General features: G+C 36.3%; 1 protein-coding gene across 6 annotated transcripts in view; it reads left to right on the plus strand.

Annotated features, from left to right (window-relative positions):
- Positions 1 to 15,210, plus strand: part of CTNND2 (catenin delta 2) — a 937,699-nt gene that overhangs the window by 173,162 nt on the left and 749,327 nt on the right. For all 6 annotated transcript variants that reach the window (XM_039468167.2, XM_039468169.2, XM_039468187.2 and 3 more), the window contains exon 2: positions 153 to 289. In XM_039468167.2, the coding sequence (XP_039324101.1) occupies positions 153 to 289 (137 nt within the window). The remainder of the gene's footprint in view (positions 1 to 152; positions 290 to 15,210) is intronic.

A 15,210-nucleotide genomic window follows, 5' to 3' on the forward strand; every position in this document is an offset into this window, starting at 1 on the left:
ATCACTCCCCTTCTATAATTATGTCATGTTCATTCTCAGCAGCTCATAGTTTTACTTTTTTTTTTTTAGTGTGTATCCTTAAAGCGATCTGATAGTTGTGCCTATTTAGTGTCCATATCTGATTGTATTGATCGTGTCCTCTTGCCTTGCAGGAGCTATGCCTGTCCCAGACCAGCCTTCATCAGCCTCAGAGAAGACGAGTTCCCTGAGCCCCGGCTTAAACACCTCCAATGGGGATGGATCTGAAACAGAAACCACCTCTGCAATCCTCGCCTCAGTCAAAGAACAGGTAGAAACATTCCATTCCTGTGACATGTGTTTCAGGATGTTTTAATTGTTTTTCTAGATGAACTTTAAAGATTATTTTGAAGGAAACTCATAATTTTCTAGCAGAGCATTGGTATTTATTATATAAATAATACTATAATGGGAGTCCTTTTGACTCCCATGTTTTAGGCAGACTTTCTTGAAAAAATATTTTATTGGGGGAAAAAAAAACTTTACAATCAAAATTTCCTGTGGGTGAACTTTCGGCAGATTCATTGATGGGTTTGACATTAATGCTATTAAATGTACAAAGTGAAATAATTAGTCTTAGAAAATATAAAATCTAAAAAAAAGTTAAAATATATCTAGGAGGTTAAAAGTTATTATGTATGACAGTAATTGAATATCACATCAAGGTCAAGGCAGATTGTTTTTTCCAGTGTTTTCTGAGATGGATCTGGAAGGATGTGGTCTAAAACTTTTCCTCTCAAACAAATGAAATTCTGAACGATTCTGCCTCCAACATTACTTTGCCAAAAAATACACAAGTAAATAAAATGTGAACCTTAGATTTAAAATGTCACTTTATTAAAGTCATTTTTATTGTAAATAAAAAAGCAGTAAATAATCAAAGAAAGCTGGCCGATCAAGATTCTTTCGTTGACTGCTTCTTCTAAACGTGCCAGAAAATATATCAGTTGTTTTTTATATTAACTAAAAAAGCCTGCTGTGTTTGGGTTATGTGATTTGTTGCTGCTGAATTAGCAACTTACCTGACTCCAGGAACATCTCAGCCGAGCAAGAGCCTAAAATGGGAGCAATTGAGAATAGTAACTCTATTCAAAAAGAAAAAGGGCTCTAGAGGAAACTGATTCTGTTTTATGAGTGGAAACTGATTTAGGTAAGAGTGGGAAACCACCTAAACCGTCATCCCACTGACCGAAAGGATCAATGATGCTATCAGTCAAAAGTGTGCCATCTGGTCAGGAAGTGTGTAGCTAAGTAGGTACTCAAGGGAGAGTTGATAGATTGAGTGGAGAGTCTAGTTTGTGAAAATAGGAAGCAGGGGATTGGGTTGAGCTTTAGGCTGTACTCCTTGATTCGTTTGCTTTCCAAAGCTTACTCTTGAGATTGTTTTCTGATTACGTTTAACAAGAGATAGAAAAAGGGACCACAAAGGGTGTTAATACTACTCCCCATCCTCAGGATCCTACCTTGTTATAGTGGGGTTATGTCATGCTTTCTTATTGAGGTGTGATCTGAAAGTCTTGCTAGGCTGTTAAATTCTGAGTAGTAAGAAAATTTAAAGCACAAAGAATAAATGTAACCAAAAAATGACAAGATCTGTCTGCTGAAAGTTATTTTATCACAAAGACATAAAGTAATTCATAATGAATGAAAAGGCATGGCATGGCCCTCTGTTGAAAAGCTTAGCATCATCACAATATTACTGTCTCCCAAATTAGTTTATAAAATTTAGGTAAGTGTAATCAGAATCCCGTGGCTGGTGGTTTGTTTCTTTGGCAAACTGGATCAAACTATTTTAAAGACCAGTGGAAGTATAAGATATGAGAATGCAAGGAAAGTTTTGTGAAATTTTTATCTTACCAAACATACCAATCACAGTATTACCCAATGGGCTCAAAATAAAGAATGATCTCTATGTAAAACAGATTCAAATATATATCTATGTCTATTCACTTAAAATTAGTATTTCAGTTCATTACAAAGTGGCTTAAATGGTGTTGTCCTAACTGACTCAACATCTGGAAGAAAATTAAAACTGTTAACAGCTTAAAGAAAAAGTAAATCTCACAGGGAAAAAAATGTAACTGTGAAAATAAAACTGTTAACAGAAGAAACTTTGGGGAAAGAGCCTTGTAAATTAAAGGTAGACAAGGTTTTATTAAAAGAGGAAACCCAGAAGCCATACACAAATGGTTGATGTGTTTCACAATATGAATACTAACAGTAATAGCAAGACAAAACTCAAAATAGAAAAGAAAAATAGTTCAAGAGAAAATATGTGCCACAAGTATAATGAAGTGTTGATAAAATTAATATATGAAGACTTCCTAATGTTGGTGAGAAAAAGATAAATTAAAGAATAAAAAACTAGGCCAAGGAAATAAACAGAAGAAAGATGAAAGCAAGTAATAAATGTTCAGAAATGTCCTCTCTAGTGTACTAATTGGGGACATACAATTTTAACTGAAAATAAGACTTATTTTTAATCTACTAGGTAGACAACTGTTGAAAAGTAGTTTATATTGTATGCTATGTAAGAGTTAAGGTTTGGGGAAATTCACATTTTTTTTTTCATTCCGAATGGGAATATAAATTGCTGTCATTTTTCTTTTGGGAAATGATTTGTTTCTATGCATCCACATTTAAAATGTTCAATAACCATTTATTTAATCATATATATATATATATATATTCTGTAGAAATGAGTGACTATATAGATAAAATTTATGTGTATGTATATTTATTATACAATTATTTGAAATAGCCAAAAATTCGGCTTGGTGAAGAGTTGAAAACATTATATTCTTTCTGTAAATATTATATAGTCATTAGTAAAAATGAGTTGGGGCTGTATATCTAACCTTTGGGAAAAAAAATCCATGAGAATTTTAGAAAGGAAATTATATAGTAAGATATTATCCTATTTTTTAAAAATCGTAACATTAGATATGTTTTGGTTTATACATATTTATGAGCATCTAAAAAAGTAAAGAAAGAAACAAATGGAACTATCAACATTGGTAAGCATATGTGTTTTACAGTTAGATGGAGGTGGGAACAGACTGAAGACATGGGGGTAGGTAAGAAAACCAAAAATGGAAAACATATTTGGGAGACTGGAATAAATTTTAGTTGGGTATGGATAATAGGAAATATTTACTCACCTCAGAGTGAAGTTTGAATGTTGAGCAGGCACAGACTGTTTAAGCCAAAACTGTATTACTGTAAATAAAGTGAATTCTCAAAATCCTGAATGAGAATTTAACAAAAACTTACTGTATTAGCTCATTCTTATGCTGCAGATAAAGACATGCCAGAGACTGGGGAATTTACAAAGAAAAAGTGGTGTAATGGACTTACAGTTCCGCATAGTTGGGGAGGCCTAACAATCATGGTAGAAAGCGAAAGACACATCTTCCCTGGCCACAAATAAGAGAGAACATGTGCAAGGGAACTCCTCTTTATAAAACTATCAGATCTTATGAGACTTATTCACTGTCAGGAAAACAATATGGGAAAGACCTGCCCTTATGATTCAGTTACTCCCACTGGGTCCCTCCCACAACACTTGGGTATTATGGGAGCTACAATTCAAGATGAGATTTGGGTGGGGACAAAGTCAAACCATATTACTTGAAAAGTTTTTTTCTGAGGAATTAAAAAATGTGTTGTTCTTTTTGGACAGCAAAGATGAGTTTATTTGGTGACACATAAGTGATGTTTGGAGAGATGCAAATGTGTTCTGGAAACTTGAGATAGAGAAGCCCCAGGTGCCCAAATCAGAGGCTGGGAAGTAGGTCCCAGCATCTGGGACATGTGCAGCATCTGCCTAGGTGAAAGCTAAGTCAACAAGTGGCAGATTTCATGAGCTTTTTGAGGATGGTCTCTTGCACAAAATTGATCTCTTTCATTGGGGGATTTGTATCCTAAATCATCCTTAAAGTTTCCTTTTTTTCTCAAGTCTTGACTATTATCTGTGGAGTAAAAAGTTAAGTTAAATATATTTCTTTCTTTTTTCTTTTTTTTAATTGTACTTCAGGTTCTGGAATACATATACAGATCATGCAGAATTGTTGCATAGGTACACACATGGCAATGCAGTTTGCTACCTCCATCCCCGTGTCACCTGTATCTGGCATTTTTCCCAATGTTATCCCTCCCCTACCTCCCCACCCCACCGCATTGTCCCTCCCTTGGCCCCCCCACAACAGACTCCAGTGTGTGATGCTCCCCTCCCTGTGTCCATGTGTTCTCATTGTACAACACCCGCCTATGAGTGAGAACATGTGGTGTTTGATTTTCTGTTCTTGTGTCGTTTGCTGAGAATTATGGTTTCCAGATTCATCCATGTCCCTACAAAAGACACAAACTCATCATTTTTTATGGCTGCATTGTATTCCATGGTGTATATGTGCCACATTTTCCTTGTCCAGTCTATCGTTGATGGGCGTTTGGGTTGGTTTCAGGTCTTTGCTATTGTAAACAGTGCTGCTGTGAACTTACATGTGCATGTGTTTTTATGATAGAATGATTTATAATCCTTTGGGTATATAACCAGTAATGGGATTGCTGGGTCAAATGGAATTTCTCTGACTAGGTACTTGAGGAATTGCCACAGTCTTCCACAATGGTTGAACTAATTTACATTCCCACCAACAGTTTAAAAGTGTTCCTATTTCTCCACATCCTCTCCAGCATCTGTTATCTCCAGATTTTTTAATGATCACCATTCTAACTGGCATGAAGTAGTATCTCAATGTGGTTTTGATTTGCATTTCTCTTATATATATTTCTTAAAAATTTTATCTGAGTTGGTCTTCAAGTAGTTAGCAGTGGAGTTAAAAATACAAGACAGGCTGGGCACAGTGGCTCAAGCCTGTAATCCCAGCACTTTGGGAGGCCGAGGCGGGTGGATCACGAGGTCAAGAGATCGAGACCATCCTGGTCAACATGGTGAAACCCCGTCTCTACTAAAGGTGCAAAAAATTAGCTGGGCATGGTGGCACGTGCCTGTAGTCCCAGCTACTCAGAAGGCTGAGGCAGGAGAATTGCCTGAACCCAGAAGGCAGAGGTTGCGGTGAGCCGAGATCGTGCCATTGCACTCCAGCCTGGGTAACAAGAGCGAAACTCCGTCTCAAAAAAAAAAAAAAAATACAAGACAACCGTATGTAAAGAGTTTTAAAATATAAAAAATTATAAATGAAAATGTAAGGAAACTCTTTAGCCAATGTATTATTAAACTCCAGGTGATTTTTCCAGATTAAAAAAATGTGAAATTGAGAGCATTTATGTCTCCAGATACTCTGTTGCTATACTAATTTTTATTGTTCTTTTTGTTCCACAAGCATTATAAACCATATTCTTGATTTTAGAGGAGTTTATGAGTATCCTATCATTATTTAGGATATTAGTGATTCTTAGGTAGCAGAACAAACAGTCTCTTCCTTTTAGTTGTTTTTCTTATTGTATATAATATAGGAAAATAAGAGTAAGACATTACTTTTTTTTTTTTTTTTTTTTGAGTTGCCCAGGCTAGAGTACAGTGTCATGATCTCAGTTCACTGCAGCCTCCGCCTCTGGGTTCAATTAATTCTCCTGCCTCAGCCTCCTGAGTAGCTGGAATTATAGGCATGCACCTCCATGCCTGGCTGATTTTGTATTTTTAGTAGAGAAAGGGTTTCACCATGTTGGTCAGGCTGGTCTCAAACTCCTGACCATGATCCACCCACCTCAGTCTCCCAAAGTGCTGGGATTACTGTGCCCCGGCTGACATTTCTGGGCTTTCACTATGAGGCAAACCATGACACTGAGTACTTTATATATGTTGTGTCATATGAAGCCACAAGGAAGCATTTAAAAAGATTCATTTAAAATCTAAAGAAACTTGATCTTTTATATCATCTCTTGTGAGGATAGCATGCATTACTTTTTTCAGCTTCTACATTTAGAATTTTAAAAGTAACTTAGCTCTATATAACAAGAATACTATTTGGAATAAGTTCAGTATAAAATACTCCCTTAATTAGTTTTTTTCCAGTGCTACATATCATGCAAAATCTTTCAGCATTATTAGTGTTACTATAATGTGCAACAATAATTTCTGATAACACAATGTGTTATTCAGAAAATGACCCATAACTATTAATTTTCAGGTGGTATTTTTAGAAAGCATTTTATGAAATTAATGACAAAATTATCATTGAAGAAAAAGAGGAAGTTAAAACACCTTTAGGAAAGGTCAAGAAGATAGAGGATTATCTGCAAAGACCAGTGAACTTTATATTTTCTTAGTCAGAGAAGGAAAGAATTATCCATGGCATAGTGCTACCAGTTGAACTTTCTCCATATATCAAAATTTAAATGAGAATTACGTGATTGCTGAATTTTTATTTCTTGTTTCAAGCCAGGTGTGGATTAGAAATGAAAAAAAATGACGTTCCTTTAATTTTTATTGCAGAAACTCAGCTGTATTAGGAATAGTGATCATCTGCTTCAAGCCATGAATCAAGAGATAAAGGCACAAGCTAGGAATCCATAGAACTGGGTCATGACACATGATATACTTTATATGAAGGAAGAGAGAGCAAGGATCAGAAAGCCTTGTGAATATCACATGTACAGGATGGGAGAATTATAGATAGATTGGCCAGATGGAATGTTTAGACTTCAGAAGGGTAAAGAAAGAAAATGAGTGTACATAAAGTTATGAAGTTATGAAGTTCACGTCTGAAGGAGCAGGATGGGATGGTCAAGTAGCATGAGATTAATGGGACCACCTGCATTTGAAGTGTGTTTGTTTCCTTGTTAACCCTGTGCATCAGAAAAATGACAACTCAAACTATAAATCAAGGTGAAACAAATCATAAACTTCTTATTGAAGTCTTAGCAATGTATGCTGGGAGTTCCAGTTATGGATGAATAATTCTGCAACTCTGGATACATCATCTCTGCCTCTTCACCCCTGCTTCCTAATGTTTTCTTTATAACTCCAAACTCCATTTCAAGAATTAACACATTTGGTGATTTTATGCTCTGTTCTCTTTTACTCGTAGTTGTTGGGTTTACAGAGCACTGTAGGCTATTATGGGGGAAAAAAGAGACTTGGGTGTTACATGTTAAATTGGAAAATAAGCTTTTAGTATGTGGGGTTTTGTAACATGACATTATACTGTTTCTAATGCCTCTGTCATATTTACTACTATAATTCACTGTTAAATATTTATATGTAAAATCATACTGAATATCTTAAGTGTGGTGTTTTAGTAATTTTTATGAATTTTCCACTATAAAGGTATTTCATGCGTATTATATAAAAATTTAAAACCTTTGATAGGAAAATAAATAAATCAGTTTTTTTTTTCAATGTACCACAAACAGAGGTAGCTGCAAATGTTTAGGGAGATTTCTTTCCAGGATTTTTATACTAAGATAAGATTATCCTTACAAAATTTTCATTTTGCTTTATAAATATTTATTATTCATTGTACAGTTAACATTCTCTGAGGAATATTTTTTCATATCATTTAATATTATTTAAAAATATTTCTAACAGGTATGTGATACAGATTCACTGTGGATTATTAAATATCATAATTTTATTTCACATTTCTACTTTTGTTTATGTCTTAGATTGATTCGGTTTTTTCAGTATGAAAACAAGTGACTTGTCACACTTCTTTGTACATTAATCATTGGGTCTGCTTTGACAAACACTGCCTGGAGCAAAGGCTTAAAAAAAAAGAGTTTCAAGACCCTTACAAATTCACTTGGAAAATATGTCATCATTAATTACTGACAAGGGCCCCTGGCAGGCCATGAAAGCTGGGGCTCTTGGGGTAAAGTAGTCAGTGCCCTGTGCAGTGTTTGCATAAAGCAAGAAATTAACCAATAGCATATTCTAGAGGGAGCTCATCGGGGGAAATATTGATTTTTCAGAGACATGGAACCAGGTATGTTAGAAATAGTTACAAAAAACACAGGAATTATTATAGAGCAAGGAATCAATGTTCAATAGTATCTAAAAATAAAAACATTTTTTTAAAAAGAACAGATAATACATTTTTTTAGTTTATGTGTTTTTTAATACAAGTATTTTTATAAAACCTACATGTGAAACATTTCCTCAGATATAGAGTTAAATAACAGATTTTTTTTCCTTTAATTATTTTGCTCAGTGTGTATTTTATGATCAAGAAACCGAGACTTTAAAAAACATTCAGTGTGCTTACCAAAAGCCATACGGGAAATTGCTGTAGAACTGAATTGTTTTATTCACTGAATTGAAAATTCAGTGCTTTCTTTTCTCTACTGCACTACACAACCTCATCATTTAGACAAAATAATAGGCCTACAATATGTTGCCTAATATTTTTCCCAAGAAAAATACTTTTCTATGACCAAGGTTTTGCTAAGGTCAAGTTAGATAGTATTCTCTGCCAGTCTAAATCTTATTTAACAAGGAGAAGAGAATGGGAAATTTATACATTAATTTGATCAGCAATATATTTAATTTGATCTGCAGTATATTTTTAAAAGTGATTATTAATAACCCAAATACAAATAATTTAAGGAACTGCTGTACCTCATTTTTAGTTAATTGTATCTGTAGAGAAAATGTGACAGGAAGGAAGGGAATACCGTGTGTTAGACCCATTCTTGCTTTAGTTGAAAATTCCTGTTGCTGGGCATCAGTGGCTTGGACTGGAGTTATCTCTAGCATGCATCAGTCACACAGGTAAACATGCCTGAGGCAGCTCATTAATCATGTTCAAGGTGCTGTCACTGGGCTACAATCATAAAAGGCACGTGTAAGTTCATGGCCTGGGCTCTAAATGAGCTGGCTCTGTGCCTTTCTGGCATGGAAAAGTGAAGATTAGCATCCTCCTTTTTCACTAAGGACAAGTTCTGACTTTCACATTGTACTCATAGCCTCAGGAAGCAGCTGGGCTACTTGCCTAATTATTGTGAGAAACAACAACTCAATATCAATAAGACAAAAACAATATCACTTTTGACAGGTAATCTTCAACATCTAGAGAGACAGTGCTAAGTAACTTCATTCCCCTAAGTCAATAGATTTAGTCATCTGGGGATGCATTTTGGAAAGCTACACATCCTAGAAAGATAAAGAAGTTATGCTCAAATTAAAAATTAAAATTACATAAAAGTCTTATTTTGAAGTCTTTAATCCATCTAGAGTTAATTTTAGTGTAAGATGTTAAGAAGGGGTCCAGTTTCTGCTTTCTGCACATGGCTAGCCAGTTTTCCCAGCACCATTTATTAAACAGGGAATCCTTTCCTCGTTGCTTGTTTTTGTCAGGTTTGTCAAAGATCAGATGGTTGTGGATATGTTGGGTTGCATCTGAGGCCTCTGTTCTGTTCCATTGGTCTATATCTCTGTTTTGGTACCAGTACCCTGCTGTTTTGGTTACTGTAGACTTGTAGTATAGTTTGAAGTCTGGTAGTGTGATGCATCCCGCTTTGTTCTTTTCGCTTAGACTTGACTTGGCTATGCGGGCTCTCTTGTGGTTCCATATGAAGTTTAAGGTGTTTTTTTTTTTTTTTCCGGTTCTGTGAAGAAGGTCATGGATAGCTTGATGGGGATAGCATCGAATCTGTAAATTACTTTGGCCAGTGTAAGACCTAACACCATAAAACCCCTAGAAGAAAATCTAGGCAAAACCATTCAGGACATAGGCATAAGCAAGGACTTCATGACCAAAACACCAAACGCATTGGCAACAAAAGCCATAATAGACAAATGGGAGCTAATCAAACTCCACAGCTTCTGCACAGCAAAAGAAACAGTCGTTAGAGTGAATTGGCAACCAACAGAATGGGAAAAAAATTTTTGCAATCTACCCATCTGACAAAGGGCTGATATCCAGAATTTACAAAGAATTAAAACAGATTTACAAGAAAAAAACGAACAAGCCCATTCAAAAGTGGGCAAAGGATATGAACAGAGACTTTACAAAAGAAGACATACATGAGGCCAACAAACATATGAAAAAATGCTCATCATCACTGGTCATTAGAGAAATGCAAATCAAAACTACATTGAGATACCATCTCACACCAGTTAGAATGGCAATCATTAAAAAATCTGGAGGCAACAGATGCTGGAGAGGAGGTGGAGAAATAGGAACACTTTTACACTGTTGGTGGAAGTGTAAATTAGTTCAACCATTGTGGAAGACAGTGTGGCAATTGTCCTTTGTAGGGACATGGATGAATCTGGAAACCATAATTCTCAGCAAACTGACACAAGAGCAGAAAATCAAACACTGCATGTTCTCACTCATAGGCAGGTGTTGAACCAAGAGAACACATGGACACAGGGAGGGGAGCATCACACACTGGGGTCTGTTGGGGGGAAATAGGGAAGGGACAGTGGGGGTTGGGGAGTTGGGGAGAGATAGCATGGGGAGAAATGCCAGATATAGGTGAAGGGGAGGAAGGCAGTAAATCACACTGCCATGTGTATACTTGTGCAACAATCTTGCGTGTTCTTCACATATACCCCCAAACCTAAAATGCAATAAAAAATTACATAAAAGTCTATCTAACTATTCCATAGTTCTTACAGTAAATCACAAGCAATTCCACATGTAGTTTTGACACTGCCATATCTTCTGTTCTGAAAAGTAGAACTCTTGGATATCAGCCAAAGGTGCTTAAAGTCTTTTATTTGATTGAGCTTTTGGAATACAATTACAGCCCTGTTTGCCAGCACCCATGCCCACTACTTACACAACAAAAGAGACACCCTCCACCCAAACAGGTAAGCTTGGTATCCAGCCCACTTATTAACAAAGCAGTCATTTTTATGAAATCATTTTATTAAGCAATACCACACACTTAAGGTACTGTTCAGAGACCTGAAATTGTCTACTAGAGACCTCCTGTCAAAAGCCAGAGGTGATATATTCTTAAAATGAATCATCTAGAGTGTAAATCCTCTCACTTTTGAGACCTCTGCTGATATTGAAAACAACACCTCATCCCTCCACCGGAATGCCCCAAGTACACGGCTTGAATAACGCTGCAGTCATATGATGACGTCATCTTTATGGAGATCCAAGATAAGAAACTTACCATACTAGGAGCTTCACTGGTTTGTTTAGTGACATTGAAAACCTTTCAATAGTTAGCTCTAGTCAACTGATTTAATAGAAATGAGACATTTCAGTAATAGATGTATTACTGTTACTAGTAGTATTAATAACTGTAGTATTTTTCTAACTCTCACCAAAGCTTATTGGATGGGGATGTGGCCTTGTCTCCCCTCCTTACACTTGTGTCACCAGCTCTTGGAGCAGTGCCAGCCACGGAGGAGGCGTTCAGTATATTTCTATTGAGATGATGACTTAGGAATGAACCTACTGTCTTTTTCCATTTTATTTTAACATGAAAGTAAATGCCTTGCTTAATTGTGGTAAAAATCCTTAGTTATTTTTGTGTACAAGGGTCTCATTTTCAGTGTTACATTCATTTTATACTTTTACACTTACTTGAACGGTTATATTGGATCTAGGTTTTCCACGTGGGCTGCTTGCATATTGCTTCAGAATGTGCCCATTGTCTTTGATGAATTCTAGGCCTCCAAATTGCAATATTTTTCTATAAGCAGCCTTAATAGAAACTCATTTAATCAGCTGGAATGAGATATTTTCAGTTTAAAATGAGGCTTATTAACCATATCCTTCATTAATAAAATGTGTCTTTTTTTTTAAACTAGACTGTGTGATTTGTTTTACTTTAAGGAAAAAAAAAAACACCTACCATGCTAGTACATGAATCAGCAACTTAACACAGAAAAAAACATACAAATGCACTTAATTATTTTTGTTTCTATACAGTTAAGCCAAGTTTGTCATATCTGTTGACAGTCTCCTTCAGTTATTTTAAACTCCTGTTCGAAAGCAAGCTTTTGCCCCAGAGTCTTGGAGCAGTTCAATTATTTGCTTTAGTGCTTATTTTGTATGCCTTTTATGTTTGAGAGATCTTTTACATATTTGTGCTTGATGAAACTCTTGATGTCATATTAAAATGTACTAATCATTACAGATTTTGAAGTATTTTTTTGTGTTTACTATTTATTTGAATGTTTAATGGTGGTGTGTTTTATGTATTTGATATGGTTTGACTGTGTCCCCAGTGACAGCTTATCTAGGATTGTAGTTCCCATAATCCCCATGTGTCATGGGAAGGACCTGGTGGGAGGTATTTGAGTCATGGGGGCATTACCCTCCTACTGTTCTCGTGACATTGATTGAGTTCTCATGAGACTTGATGGTTTTATAAAGGGCTTTCCAACCTCACCTTCACTCATTCTTTTTCTTCCTACCACCATGTGAAGAAGGACATATTTGCTTCCTCTTCTACCATGATTGTAAGTTTTCTGAGGCCCCTCCCACCCTGACTCTATGGAACTATGAATATATTAAACCCCTTTCCTTTATAAATTACCAAGTCTAAAGTATTTCTTCATAGCCGTGTGAGAACAGACCCAAATAGTATTGTATGTGTGTAGTAGTTGTTTTTATTGTTGGCATTTTTTATATTTTAGCACAAGTTACCTTTTCAGCATATTTGCATGGATAGTTCTGAGGGAGACAAAAAGCTTACTTAACCTGCAACTGTGTAACAGAATAATTTCAGTTTTCACTTTATAGAAAATGGAATATTCATAGAAGAAAATGCCAGGAGGATTTGCATTGAAAAATTCTAAGTGCTGTTATAGCAAGTTCTTTATTCTTGTCCCTGGCTCATGTGAGGGTTTACTTTTCAGCATTTTCTTAGAAGAAAACTCTTTGTGGAAAATGGTGTCTTCAGTCTGTTATAGAAAGCCACTTCACTAAAATGTAAAATATGAATATATTTTTACATCAACACAGGAAGTAAGTAAATAGGTGGTTTTGTTAGAAATGTGGACCCTAACTAAGGATTGCAGAAAGGTGAATTAAACGGGTGAATTTTGACAGTATATTTAGCCTAAAACTCACTGTGGCAGGCTGTCTTGTTTCAGAGTGCTAGATCATAATTTCCTGTGTCTCCCATCCTTCTTGTGATGAGAATCAAATCCTCTCCCATTGATAGATGAATTTGATATTTCCTCTTCTTCACTCCAATTAGACTTAGGACTATGGTGGAAGGGAATGCTTGTGACCAGGGCTGCAGGGCAGTAGGCCTCCTGCCTGGTTCTTCTGGGATGCTCATTCTTAGAAACCAGCCACCATGAGATGAACATGCTTAAGACCCTTGTGAAGAGGCTGTGTGGACAGGCATGTAGTCTCCAGGCACACAGCACCATCTGAACTCCCAGCTGACACCAGCAGTGACTGAGCAGCCTTTCCAGTGAGCCATCCACAGTGGAGCCCTGAGCCCCAGCTGATGCTGTGTGAAGCAGAGGCCACCTGTCTTCATTGATATTTGGTGATAGATGACCCAAGTAGATGGTGGTTGTAGTTTTAAGTCAGTAAATCCTGAGGTGGTTTGTTACACAGCAGTAGATAACCAATTCACTCATTTCTCCATGTGGATAAAAAATCAGTCATGTTAGATCATTTTCTCTACTTCTAGGTCCTATGATTCTTTGTAGCCTGGGGTGAATTAACAACAACCACAACAACAACAAAAAAAACAACTTATTGAAATTTACTCACATACCATACTGTTCCCTTATTTATGTGGTTTTAGTATATTCTGTCACCCCAGGAAACCACTGTTATACTTTCTGCTTCTGTAGATTTTCTTATTCTGGTTGTTTTATGTAAATGGGATTATAAATGTATGGTCTTTTGTAAAGGGTTTATATTGCTTATCATAATGTTTCAGGTTTCATTCATGTTGTAGCTTGCATCAGGATTTAATTACTTTTTACTGCCAAATAATATTCCATTGTATGGATATACCTCATTTCATTTATGCATTCATTGATGGCCATTTGGGTTGTGTTTATTGTCTATTGGGGATACTGTTGCTATGAATATTTGTGTACGAATTTGTGTGGACATGTGTTTTTATTTCCCTTGGGTAAATACCTAGGAGTGGAAATGCTAGGTCACATGATAACACTAGGTTAACACTCTGAAGAACTGTCAACTTGTTTCTGTATTTTATGAGGATTACAATTTCTTCACATCCTTGCCAACACTTGATATTTTCTGACTTTTTTGACTATGGGCAGAATAGCAAGCTGAGGTAACACTGAAATGAACTGCTAGACCAGAGCCTAAGGACATCAAGAAAATTATATGACAGAACAACAATCCATTTTAAAATATGTAAAGTGTTAGCAATATATTTAGTCAGTAGACAAAATAAGTTTCCAAACATGAGTTGTGCTTAGTCTCAGTATTCCTGGGGCAGCATACCCACGCCTGTGAAGAGGCTAGAAGCCAAGTTACATGTGCTGCAGGTGGGAAAACCAATGCTTGGCTTGCAGACTGTGGTGGTGGAGTGAGACAGGAAGCAGGGCTGTGGGAACTGTCTTCAAACATCGTTATGCAAAAGAAGAACCAAACTTTTGTTGAACAACTGTTGTACAACTGAGAAGAGCATTAGAATAAAGGGTCAAAATTTAGAAGAGACAAGTGTCATTTTGTGTCAGATACAAATCTTAAATGCAAACTTGAGGAGTTTTAAGCAGAAAAGAGTAACTAAATGCCTTAGGTAGCCCCCCATATATTTGAAAGGAACAAATAGGTTTGGGGTTTATGTCGTGAGGGACAATGGCAAGTTTTACTGCAGGTCTGCCTTAGGGATGTGTTTGAAAGTTAAACTTTTTGTTTTAATGGAAAAAAAGGTTCTCAAAGACCCCAACAAGAGACAAATTTAGGAAAGTGCCCTCAAGTAAGGCCATTTCCTGCTTTCTATTCAGGAAATTCACTAACAAGCAGTAATCAGTGACAGACCTTTTGACCAGTGGGTGGCAGCACAGAGATGTACCATAGCTTGTCAGTAAATGTGCTGAGATGGGATTGTTTTTAGCCCCGGGTGTGGCTGGGTGAGCTCTTGGCACTAGCCTCATCCATTGCCTTGCACAGCATGCTCAAAATTGATTATCCTTTTCTAACTACCATATGAAACTAGGAGAGGATACTAGGGCATGAAAAAAGTTGGAAAGGGTCTGTGCTATAGCATTACCTAACCTAAATAATACATTATATATGTCAGAGCTACCCACAAATT

The sequence above is a fragment of the Saimiri boliviensis genome, chromosome 1 (assembly GCF_048565385.1).
Source record: "Saimiri boliviensis isolate mSaiBol1 chromosome 1, mSaiBol1.pri, whole genome shotgun sequence".
Lineage (NCBI taxonomy): Eukaryota > Metazoa > Chordata > Mammalia > Primates > Cebidae > Saimiri > Saimiri boliviensis.